This window comes from Perca fluviatilis, chromosome 5 (assembly GCF_010015445.1).
Source record: "Perca fluviatilis chromosome 5, GENO_Pfluv_1.0, whole genome shotgun sequence".
NCBI lineage: Eukaryota > Metazoa > Chordata > Actinopteri > Perciformes > Percidae > Perca > Perca fluviatilis.
Genome location: NC_053116.1, coordinates 8,914,650 through 8,926,910, shown reverse-complemented (window position 1 = coordinate 8,926,910; position 12,261 = coordinate 8,914,650). Strand labels below are relative to the sequence as shown.

General features: G+C 40.6%; 1 protein-coding gene across 1 annotated transcript in view; it reads left to right on the top strand.

Annotated features, from left to right (window-relative positions):
* The window catches only part of LOC120559208 (probable phospholipid-transporting ATPase IIA), a 50,039-nt gene that overhangs the window by 6,379 nt on the left and 31,399 nt on the right, over positions 1–12,261 (top strand). Inside the window, exons 3-13 of the mRNA XM_039800758.1 lie at positions 1,257–1,370; positions 1,570–1,678; positions 3,056–3,114; positions 4,843–4,894; positions 6,281–6,375; positions 7,613–7,693; positions 8,290–8,365; positions 9,123–9,199; positions 9,551–9,711; positions 9,830–9,972; positions 11,550–11,662. Coding sequence (XP_039656692.1) covers positions 1,257–1,370; positions 1,570–1,678; positions 3,056–3,114; positions 4,843–4,894; positions 6,281–6,375; positions 7,613–7,693; positions 8,290–8,365; positions 9,123–9,199; positions 9,551–9,711; positions 9,830–9,972; positions 11,550–11,662 — 1,080 coding nt within the window. The remainder of the gene's footprint in view (positions 1–1,256; positions 1,371–1,569; positions 1,679–3,055; positions 3,115–4,842; positions 4,895–6,280; positions 6,376–7,612; positions 7,694–8,289; positions 8,366–9,122; positions 9,200–9,550; positions 9,712–9,829; positions 9,973–11,549; positions 11,663–12,261) is intronic.

Genomic DNA, 12,261 nt, shown 5'->3' with positions numbered 1-12,261 from the left:
CACAAATCCACCAGAGTTTAAAATTCCACGCAAAAGGAAACGGACATCGGCGAAAATACATGCATCCGGCTGAATTTCATGCGGCACCAGAGCAATAACCAGAAGTGGAACATCGAGGATATAAACTAAAGTCAGAGGAGGCCGTGGTGAAAAAGGCAAGAACACATGGTTTCCGTCAGGAATGGCTGAGGGAGTTTATGTGGCTTACATTTAGCAAAAACACCATAAACTGTATCTTCTGCACTAGATGTGGTCCACAACATGCGGGGGAAAACAAAGCACCTCCCAGTTTAACACCTTAAAAGTGCTCATATTATACTCATTTTCAGGTTCATAATTGTATTCAGAGGTTGTACCAGAATAGGTTTATGTGGTTTAATTTTCAGAAAACACCATATTTTTGTTGTACTGCACATTGCTGCAGCTCCTCTTTTCACCCTGTGTGTTGAGCTCTCTGTTTTAGCTACAGAGTGAGACATCTCACTTCTGTTCCATCTTTGTTGGGAGTCGCACATGCGCAGTAAGCACTGTAGCTAGTCAGTTGCAGAGCATGAGGAAGTGCCATGCTAGCAGCTAGGCGAGCATTATAACGTGTGTTACAGAGTGACCATGTTTGTCTCTGAAGTAAAGGCTGGACTACGACAGAGCTGTTTGGAGCAGTTTGTGAACAGTGTTTTCTGTTGGAGATGTTAAGTCCCTTTGGGGTGGACTTTGGGCTTTTTCACATTGTAAACCTATAATGTGCACAAAAAAGATGTATAACTCAATAAAGGAAAGGAAAAAAGGCAAAAAACATAGGAGCACTTTAATGAAGCACAACAGCAGATTAAAACATAAAATATGCCGAGTTAAAATGGTTGAAAATGTAAAAAAATTGAGTTACAAGTCGATTTAAGGTGTGTGCGCCTACATTTTCTGCCTGTGCCCCTAACATTTTCAGGTAAGGGCTGCGGTGCTCCTAATAAAAAACATTAGTCTGGAGCCCTGAAAAGGAAACATTGTCACACATTAAATATTGACATTGTGTGAAACAAATGGTTTATGAACACCTGAATTCATTTTAACATCAATGTTCAGATGAGTTTTCATCTACAGGTCACTAATACAGTGTTGTAACAAGGCAAAGGGAGGCCGATGGTGTCGTATAATAAAAAATAAAAGATAAAAAACAGTCATGGCCTAGCAGTAAATGTTCAGATACTGTTATATGCACAATAACTTAACTCCACACTTTGTACTTTGTTTTATGTTGACAGGTGCTGTTCCATCAGTTCAAGTACTTCTACAACTTGTACTTTTTGCTTTTAGCTTGCTCTCAATTTATCAATGAGCTACGCTTGGGTGCCCTCTACACCTACTGGGTCCCGCTGGTATGTGGCATTTCACTAATTGTTAATTATTATGGTCATTCAACCTAATTTCATGTGCTTTTGTGTTCATTGTATCTTACGGTTAGTTTTTTGATGAGGTATTTGATAAGGTCTTTCCCACAAAGACAACATTTTCCACACTCATATAAAGTTGGTATTTTGTTCTCTCACTTTTTAATTCTGACATTTCACTCTGCAGGGTCTTGTTTTGGCTATTACCATCATTAGAGAGGCAGTTGAAGAAATAAGATGCTACATTCGAGACAAAGAAATGAACTCTCAGATTTACAGCAAGCTTTCGACAAGAGGTAAGGATCAGAGGCCTAGACGACAACATTGGTTATGCTTTTCGGTTGTGTTGATATCTGAACCACGTTGCTTATTTCTTCGCATCAGCGTCTTATTAACTGTAGGAGGTTTGTCCTATTAAAACTTATTGGGGCTAGGGGAAATGGTGGGTAATTGAAAGCAGAGATGTAAAAGTGTACATAAGAGGCCTTGGTATAAAGTGCTACCAGCAATAAAAAGCAGGGGACCTCTTGTGGTTTCCATCACTTTGGCCCTTTGATGTGGCAGCTTGTTTTACCCATAAACACAATGACTGGTTGCCCCCATGATAGCGGCCCCCGTGCATATCTTGTGGTTTGTAGAAACTTTATGGTGTCACAACTTTGTGTGTTATTTTCTAGCTTAGGAAGAAACTGGTTAAAGCTGTTCCGTCTAAGTTTTGTTGATTATTAATGAATCATTTTGTCTATGAAATGTCATAAAATAGTGACACATCGCCTTTATAGTTACCCACTGCTAGAGGAGATATATTCAAATAACTTTTTTTTTATTCAACCAACAGTCCAGGAAGCAACAAATGACAAAGAAAAGCAGCAAATTGTCATATTTTAAAAGCTGGAACCAGTGAATGTTTGGCATTTTTCGCTTGAAAAATTTAAAGCGATTAATTGATGATCCCTATAAATTGCAGGCTAATTTCCTTATGCCCGACTAATCGGTTAAATAAATTAATCATTGCAGCTCTGATGTTAAGCAACAAATGGGCATGAGACAAAAGCACTTCCTTATAATAATCAAAGCTTCATCTCTTGTCAGATGAAGTATATTTTGCCACATCTTGTATCTGAGTGGTGTTACATGATGCTGCTGTGTAAGCTGTAAAATGTTTTTTTGCGCTAGTGGAGCAGAGCACTTATGTGAAGTCCCTTGCAGCCTTATGCATAGCAATATTAATGTGCTTTAATGCCTTACATATGCAAAGCCCCGGGGTCACGACACGGGTCAAGGGTCAGTGATCTCTTCCAAACAATTTTGCCTGTTCATTCCAAACGGAATGAGAGGAAAAAGGCTCAACTCCCCCCAGCATTCTTTCAAACCTGCCAGGAAAATGACTTCCCCAAATTCACTGGGGTGACTGGCGAGGCATGCGGGGACAACAGTTCACCCAAAGACGCGTGCTTTTGAAGTCCCACTTTATTCAAAATACACAGGAGAACCTTGTGTTTTTCAGATATGATCTTTGAAGAAAAAAAATCAATGTAAAAGTAATTAGAATAGACGGCCCATATTTAAGTGAAAAACGCTCCCATAATGTTTAGCATATGCAACCCATGGACTAAAATACACAGTTACCAAACCCTCGATTAACTTTAAACTTTGTTTACTGTGCGTTTCAGGCACAGTGAAGGTGAAAAGCAGCGGCATTCAAGTCGGAGATCTTATAATCGTGGAAAAGGTTTGTTAAAGATTCTTTTGGCCACATCTGTGAGTGGTTTTGCTTTTCAGGACTGTCAAGTTCCCATTTATATGACAGCGAATAATGAGGGGGTTGTTAATCTTCTGTGCTCCACTGGTGACTGAGGTGAAAGGAGTTAGTAAAGATTTTGTAATCTTGTGATCAATGCTGAGCCTCAGCCTGTCAAACTCAATGCATACACAACCGATGGGAACCTAAAATGCCTTTTAATTAGATCTCAACCACAAATTCAATTAAGTGCTATTTATTGATATACTTTTTTTTTTTTTTTTCGTCTTGAAATCCCATTTGTAGTTTGTAGTTGTTTGAGATATCTAATTTAAGTCTCCTGGGGAATCTGTTGCGTTGCTCTTCTCGCAGACGGAGTGGATTCTCCCAAAGTCTTTGTGCATGAAACGTGAGACGTGAGACCTGTCTTCAGTTTCCAACTGAGGACTTCTTTTCTGAATCACTCATTTCAGAGCAGCTGAAGGAAAGGTCACACACGTTGTCCTACACGTTTCACTAAGATGACTGAGTGATTCAGAGTTATGTAGGGCTGGCTACCAAATTCGATACTTTTTAGGCACCGACCAAATTGCCTCCTTAGTATCGAGTGTCGGAAAGTGCCTCGTCGTTCAATATCAAGTTTTAATACCTAAGGAGTAAAGCAGCGTCAGTAAGCCAACGAGCATGCAGCATGCTTCTACCGAGATCTAATAATGCTGCTGATTGGCTGTCTAAAGGCCTCTTTACAGTCGCCGTTCCCGACCTGTTGCGTGACAGCGTGACGTCAAAATGACGTAGATCTCGCTGGCGTGCCAGGATTTAACCAGAGGTCGTGCACCACTCTATTCTTTTCAGCAGCGCACGACAAAGCGGAAACAGGAAGCATGGACGAGTTTGCGGGCAACCGGATGCCAGGACTCTCAGAGTGACTGCAAGTCTCTCTTGTAAACTTACTGGGTTAAGAGGAGTTCTTTTATGGTGAATGAGCGGCTTGATCCGACGAAGTAGGTCATCGACTCAAATGGAAACATTGACGGCAATGCTGCTGCCAGTTCTGCCATTGTTTACCTTTTTCTTCTTCTTCTAGTCCGTAGAAATAGCAAAGTCGGTAGCCTTTCCTCAGTTGCGACACCTCTGTTCAGGAGAAGACTGCAACTAGTGTCACAAACACAACTATGTATAAATAGTTAGGGCGCTCCCATGACGTCACACTGTCGTGTTAAAGTCACGGTATTAGATATTAATACCGGAATATTTGGATCGATACCCAGCCCTAGAGTTAGGCGAGTTACAATTCAGAAACGTAAACTAATCAGCAGAGGTTAAACCAGTAGCTGACCAAAAGCAAGCTTTGGAATTTCTAAATGAGCCTGCATTTCAGGAGTCATAATGCATCTTTATTAGACTATCGACCACTTAGCAATAAAAGCATTTTTGGGAAGCTGTCCAGATGAATTGAACGGAGAATTTTTTCTGGTGTCGTGGAGGGACCAGGTCAGGCAGAGTGTAAAACCTGGCCAGGGTCCTGTTCAGGCCACACGACAGGATGATTTGCTGGAGGGCTTATTCTTTTTGACTGACTTGCTGTTGGTAATGTGGCCCATGAAAAGCTAAAAGTCTTACTTTTCTACAGTTAAAGAGCGGAGGAGGGAGGAGGAAAAGTGCAGGATCAAGAAGTGATGTTGAAGTGATGTTTTTCTTTTCTGCCTTTTTTTGTAGAACCAGCGTGTTCCTGCTGACATGATCTTTTTAAGGACCTCTGAAAGAAATGGTAAACATCTGCTGGTCATTCATCCAGATCTCCACAACAGGCTGGCTGGCTGGCTGGCTGGCTGGCTGGGGAAATGACTTGTTTAAGAAAGGCGCTGAGGTGCAGGGATTAGCCCTGAGCCAGGACAGGAAGTCCTACAATGTCTAAATTGTAATTGGGTCCAGTACTAAACTATCACTCAAAGTGCAGTGTGGTGGAGAGTTTCTTACTCCATTGTAATGGCGCGAGATTGGGCACTGTAGACAACACATCGTTCCCTCTTCATCTTTTGATGACTCATTTTGTCTTTCAAATGAGAAGATAATGAAAAGGAAACTCGAGGGACACACCGAAATCCAATGCAAAGATAAAACAGGAGACATGAGAGGAGGATGCCTCATCTGAATAATCAAATATGGATTAGGCCATGATTTGTCAGCGATAGCACAAACTTGGCAAATTGCATTGCACTTGTTTATTTGCACATATACAAAGTACACACACACACATCCATTCAAAATAACAACCTCATCTAAATGCCATCACAGGGACATGTTTTATTTTGTACTTCCAGAAACCCAAATGTGACTCCGTAAAGCTAGATGCACGTTGTTGTTGCGTCTTCCTGTCGGGGGAAGAAAAACAACAGCTTTGTTTTACTGGAAATGGTGCTTGGTTATCTCTCTTCCATGTGGAGGCCATTAGGTCAATTATGAAGACCCTAGGCCAGGATTGGGGAGTTTTGGGCAGGATGATGCTTGCAAGCCAGTGGCGGGGGAGGCTTTGTTGGATTGCCTTTACTTCCATCCCAACAGTGATCTATGCAGCTTAGTCCCATTCACAGAAGTTGCTGCCACTCATTTGTGATTCCATGCCAAATTGTTTGATTGCCCTTTTTCATGTATTTATTCAAACTGATATGTACTTCATATGTATATTGGGACATCAGGAGAGAAAACCAGGAACCAGCAAGAGTTGACCGTAGCCTTCAGCTTCTGTCGAAATATAAATAAGATGAGATAAAACTTTATTGTCTGTTCACACAGAAATTGTTCTTGCATCGTCTGCTCCAACAATCAACAGATAACCTAAATAAACAGAAGCATCTGAGAAACATCTGTATGGTCACCGGCCAGTAATCATCAACACACACACACACACACACACACACACACACACACCACATCCAAACATGTAATTTTATATTGGATTGTTATGATTTCAGTCCCACAATATATCACAGATCCCATGTAGGGATTTTTTTTACAATCAATGCCACCATCACAAATAGAGATTGTGATGTCCCTCCCTCCCCCCCTTTAACTCAAAGCCTATCTGTTGTTTCCCCCTAGGGGTGAATGTGTTTCCATCTGGCATCATTGGCAGCTCTTGTCCTCTCTTTCCCAGGATCCTGTTTCCTGCGGACTGACCAGCTGGATGGAGAGACGGACTGGAAACTACGCCTCCCAGTGGCCTGCACACAGAGACTGCCAACCGCTGCTGTAAGTCATGAAATAGAACGCTGTGATTATGCCATCGCCACGCCTTGTATTTTGTAATTGCCCATGCTGACTGTGTTCTCGGAGAAGCAAGTCTTTCATTAGGACAGAGTAGTCTTTTAACTAGAGAGCCGGGTGGCCTAGTCATCAGGGAACGTCTGTCAGGCCTGTACTTTTTTGCACCTTAAGTTCCTCAGTGTTTGACCAGTTTGGGTTTTTAAAAGGCAAATATCCATGATGATACTTTTCAGATTTCAAATTGTCAGTAAGTCAATACATTTTCAGTGTGATACAGTTAAGTTCAATAAACTTAAAACTGCCCCTGTGGTAGTTCCCGCTACAGTAGATGTCTCCCAAACTTCTTAGTAGTGATTTATATATGACTTAAATTTTACATTTGGCTTTAGTCTGCGTTTGGTGGGCCTTAATTTGTAATAATCCTGACCAAAAAGTTAATAAAACTATTGTTACCAAACTAGTGTCAAGAAGAAACTTCCTTTTTATCACAGGTGGACAGCATTGCTGTTATTTGATGGCTGCCATTGGCACACTGATATATTGGTCTAGAGCTGATTAGCCGATTAATCAGTTAATCCATCGACAGAAAATAATTTGGCAACTATTTTGATAATCGATTATTTGTTGGAAATATGTTTTTAAGTCAAGGTGGCAACAAAAAAAAATATTCTGGTCAGACAGACACATTGAGGATGTTAATTCTGGCTTTGGTAAATTGTGAAAGGCATCTTTCACTACCATTACCAAAGGATTAATTGAGATAATAATATGAGCAGATTAATCGATGATAAAAATGATTGTTAGTTGCAGCCCTGGGTCTAACTCAACCCTGAACTGCCTGGGCTGCTTCTCTGAGCCCCTGGTGACAGGTTATCCTTTGCTAAAAAAACGATACATGCCTCAGGATAGACAAAATAGGGAAAATAAAACAACTGCCGTATTTGTCACACAAGTCTGGGTCTGGGAATGTTTATTTCTTTTTAAACGTGTCGAAGCAGTTTGTCTACTAATGATAGCCTTGAGCAAAGGTTCTCAATGTAAAATGCTAAATCATAGAGCAAACACTGTTGCTGCATAAACTTAAAGGATAATATAGAATAACCTGGTGTCCATGTATATTATTGGAGATAGTTACATAATGTTTGATGAGCAAGTAAGGCCAAGCTCTGCATCGTTTGTCATTATTCAAGTCATCCTAAACCATGTTTTTGATGTCTCACAGGACCTTCTACAAATCAGATCATATGTGTACGCAGAAGAACCAAACATTGATATCCATAACTTTATTGGAACTTTCACCAGGGTGAGTGCTTACATTGCTATTCTGTTGAGCCCTAAGCCCCTTTATGTTAATCAGATGGCGCCTGAGTCACTTTTATGTAAAAAGCATGACGCCAATCTTGCTTGGTCGGAGAATAAAAAAAAAAAAACTTGTACGTCCATGGTTATAATTTGAACCGCAGTCTCTCCGTTTATTTTCATTTATTAATTTCAACTTCATGAATGAAGTACAGAAAAATACGTTGCACACCTAGAACGTGAGACAGGTGCGTCGGAGGGGGACAAGCAGGTCAAAAGTTGCCAAAAAACTGCCGCACACAGTCTAATTTGCAAAAAACATACAGTTTATTAGTAGGCAATGTTTTGGTACTAGACCATCTTCAGGCAAACAAATTTGTGGACAGATTTTGCTTGAAGATGCTCTACTCTATACTCTTTATATATTTTTTGCAAGTTAGACAGAGGTTTTTTTTGCAACTTTATGACTGACTAAATAAATACCTGGGGAGATAAGCCAGCAATGTTTACAAAACTTCTTTAACAAAAAGCAATTATTTGACTGTTTTTTCTTTTGTCTTTGCTCATCATGTTTAATACTTGTCGTCTCAACTGTTACAGGAAGATGGAGACCCCCCAGTCAACGAAAGTCTCAGCATTGAGAACACCCTGTGGGCCAGCACCGTAGTTGCCTCCGGTAAATAACTGGGTGGCGGTGCATCTCTGTCGATAAGGCAGCTAATACCCAGGAAGTAACCCGGACCAGCCTTTGCCCTTAGCGCACAGATGTGCACTGAAGCATCGCTTCAATCACAACTGTTGATGACTTGTCTAACCAAACACACTCAGAAAAAAAACAACAATGGGGCAGTGAGACATTTTGCCCATTTATGGCAGCCACTCACAAGAGAGTAAAGAGAGTGTGCTTTCTTCCCTAGTAAACTCAACATTTTTTTTCTTCTAATGCAAATAAACAGGCAAAAAAAAAAGTGAAACGTATTTGTTAGTTGACAATATACAGAAAAGTACACTATGCACACTTGGGAAAGCAAAGTGTCAAATACAAACGTGTACAAAAAAGGGTAGGAAAAAAGAAAGTAGAATGGATTTGTTATTGGTTACAAGCCCTCAGCCATTACAAACACCAAAATGATGCATCACTGGCATGTATACAACCACATGCACTTATACACAGACATAGATAAACATACAGAGACATAGACCCACAGGAACACAGTCAAACACAGACTCAACATATAATAACACATGTTATTCGTTAAGCAATTGGAGATCTGCATCCTATAATACAAATGACATTCGTCATTTGAAAAAAAGTCTATTAATGTCAAGATTATAAGCCTGGGAAACATCGTCTTGACATATTGTGTTTTTGGTCCTTTATGATATTAACCTGAGACAGTGTTTCTTAGCTCTTTTTCTCTCCCTCCCTCCAGGCACAGTGGTGGGGGTTGTGATTTACACAGGCAAGGAGCTGCGCAGTGTCATGAACACCTCCAACCCGAGGCACAAGGTACAGTAGTGTGAACCAGAGCCCGAGGACCGACATTCCATCAGTTAGTTTGAATGAAGATGGAGCTTTTAAAAAAATATATATATAATCTAACCTTAATAAATTAATTGTGTAATTTATTTAACTTTTAATAGATTATTTGATTTACTAAGATCAGTGGTGGAAGAAGTATTCAGGTCCTTTACTTAAGTAACCCTACTCATACAACATGTAGAAGTAGAAAGTGGCGCGAAAAGAAGTAAAGCACAAGTACCTTAGTTACATTCCACCACTGACTAAGACCTACTGTACATATTGCACATACACTATTTGTTTTTGACTCCTAATATTTGCCTCTATTGCTCATAATAGGTGGGTTTGTTTGACTTGGAAGTGAACTGTTTGACCAAGATCCTGTTTGGGGCCCTTGTGGTGGTGTCACTGGTCATGGTGGCCCTGCAGCACTTTGCCGGCCGTTGGTACCTCCAGATCGTTCGCTTCCTGCTGCTCTTCTCTAACATTGTGCCGATCAGGTGCCACTTAAGATTCTCTTCTTCAAAGTCATTTGCATCTGCAGTGTTGCATTGGTTTTTTGTTTGTCTTTTTACAATTTTTACAAAATCCCTCATTTACTGTTTTTATTTGATGCAGTTTGCGTGTCAACCTGGATATGGGAAAGATGGTTTTCAGTTGGATGATTAAGAAAGACTCTAAGATCCCTGGGACGATGGTGAGGGCGAGCACCATACCTGAACAGCTTGGACGCATCTCCTACCTGCTGACTGACAAAACAGGTTAGACTGCAGCAAATGGCAGTGAAAAGCAATATGCTAACAGGCTATTTAGTAGGCTAAAACAGTGTGCAAGATTTTTAAGTTTGTCCGAAATATAGCATGAAACCAATAGCACGTGAATTGCATACTATTTCCGGGGAAATATTAAAGTATGCAAACACTGGACGCTGCGCCGGCATAAGTATCCCACAATGCAATACGGTAGTAACGACGACGTTCCAAACAGACAAACGGACAGAAACCAAGGAGCTCTGTAATGTCAAAAACCCTTTAATTTACATTTCTACATATATATATATATATATATATATATATATATATATATATATATATATATATATATATATATATATATATATAAATCTGTGATTTTGTTGCCTGCGATTGTCGTCAGCTTAGTGCCTCCGAAAAGATACACACTACTGTTTATTTACACAAAAGTATGTTGAACGATAGTATACATATTGAGTATGTAGTGCATACTGTAGTATGCGATTTTGGACCCAAACTCAAACAGCCATGGTGGTGTGGCCCAAAGAATGACTGAGGCCAGCATGTGGAGTGCTAAAATGAGGAGTTATAGTGCTGAGGATTTGCCAAGGAAGTATCCAGTAGGACAGAGTTAAGTCGTTTCCTTCCCTGGGGAGGGGGGAGGCGGGGAGTTGCTCTGTGGTGGGGTTTCTGCTCCTGGAGACCTGCTACTTATTGGACCCTTAAATCATAAAAAAAGTCTCTCATCCATACACACCGAGCACAACACCTCCACCAGTGCACTTCCTCAGGCGCGAGGTGTTACACGTCAGATTTATAGCCCTAATGCCCAATAAAGTGATCAGCCATTTCCCCATCCAGAGCGCGATAAGGCCGCTGGGGTCTGCAGGTCAGGCTAATGTACGCGCGAGGCCCCTGAGGTCTTTTTGATATACTGGCGGAAAATCCTTTTAAAGTGAGTGTGAGGATACAGAGGTTGTGTGTAGTGTTGAAGGGAAGGCTTCTGGCTTCCTTGCCATTTTATTTTTTTTTTTCTCCAGTCACCATGTGTGACATACAAACGCTTGTTTTAAGGAACTGATTATTGTTTGTCAATCCACACCCGTGAAAGTTGTAGAAATACTTTTACAGATACTGATGCATGAAGAGCTGCCCCGTTCTGGTGGATTACTCGACTTATCGGTCGTTTTGGTCTTAGTCGACTATGATTTCTTTAGTCGATTAGTCATTTTTTTAAAATGCTTTTTCATGCTGAATGATTTATTTACAAGAAACTTATCAGCACATTTCTGGTAAAAAAAAACAACCAAGATTTAAAGTGTTGCTTTTGCATGACTCTTTTGTGGAGAAACTCAGTTTTACAGATCTGTCGATTAAGTCAACTAGATTCGTCGTGTTAGTCCATTAAGAATTTCTTTAATTGAGGACAGCCCTAGATACATGTGAGGTTTCCAAAATGATATTCATTTAGCAAACCAAAATTCATATTGGGTGCTGTAAGTCAGGATGCTGGGATTCATCTTGAAATGGAACTCTTTGAATTGTAATTATTATGATTTGAATGCCTGTGGTGTAATCTTTACCAGGAACTCTTACTCTGAACGAAATGGTGTTCAGGCGCCTCCATCTTGGAACTGTGGCATATGGGATGGACTCGATGGATGAAGTACAGAGCCACGTGTTCAGCGCCTACACACAGGTAATAACCAAAAACATGCACGTTTCTACGCTGTGCTGTAAAAATGGAACAAATTCACCCACATTTGGAAAACAAACAAACAGAATCTTGGGGAAAGGGTGCAACAAACAGACGCCAGCACTGTTTTAAGAAACGTATGAGTGTGTGATTTTTGTTGGGTTGAATGCTTCCTGACCTCAGATGACACTCTTTGTCCCCCTTGACACCAGAGGTTAGCGAGGCAGGAAACAGGATTAGCCCACAAGCAAAGCACCGACCGGACCTCTTAAATGACGCCGTCATTAACCCCTGGAACACACAGGCTTCTAAAAATAGCAAGGCCACAATGCCAAAGCAAATTGTTCATATTTACTTTACACATCTGGTTATGTTTACAGGCCACTATCGCAGCAATCGTTGGAACTGCCGTTAGCGAAGCAGCTACTTTTCCCAGACTAAAACCTACACATTTCTAGCTAGTAATCGCCATTTTAAAATGAACATTTCGAATGTGTCTTTTAGAGCTCCGACGATTAGTCGATCGACAGAAAATGAATTGGCAAAGATTTTGATCATTGAGTAATCGCTTTAGTCATTTTCTTTTTTTTAAGCAAAAAAAG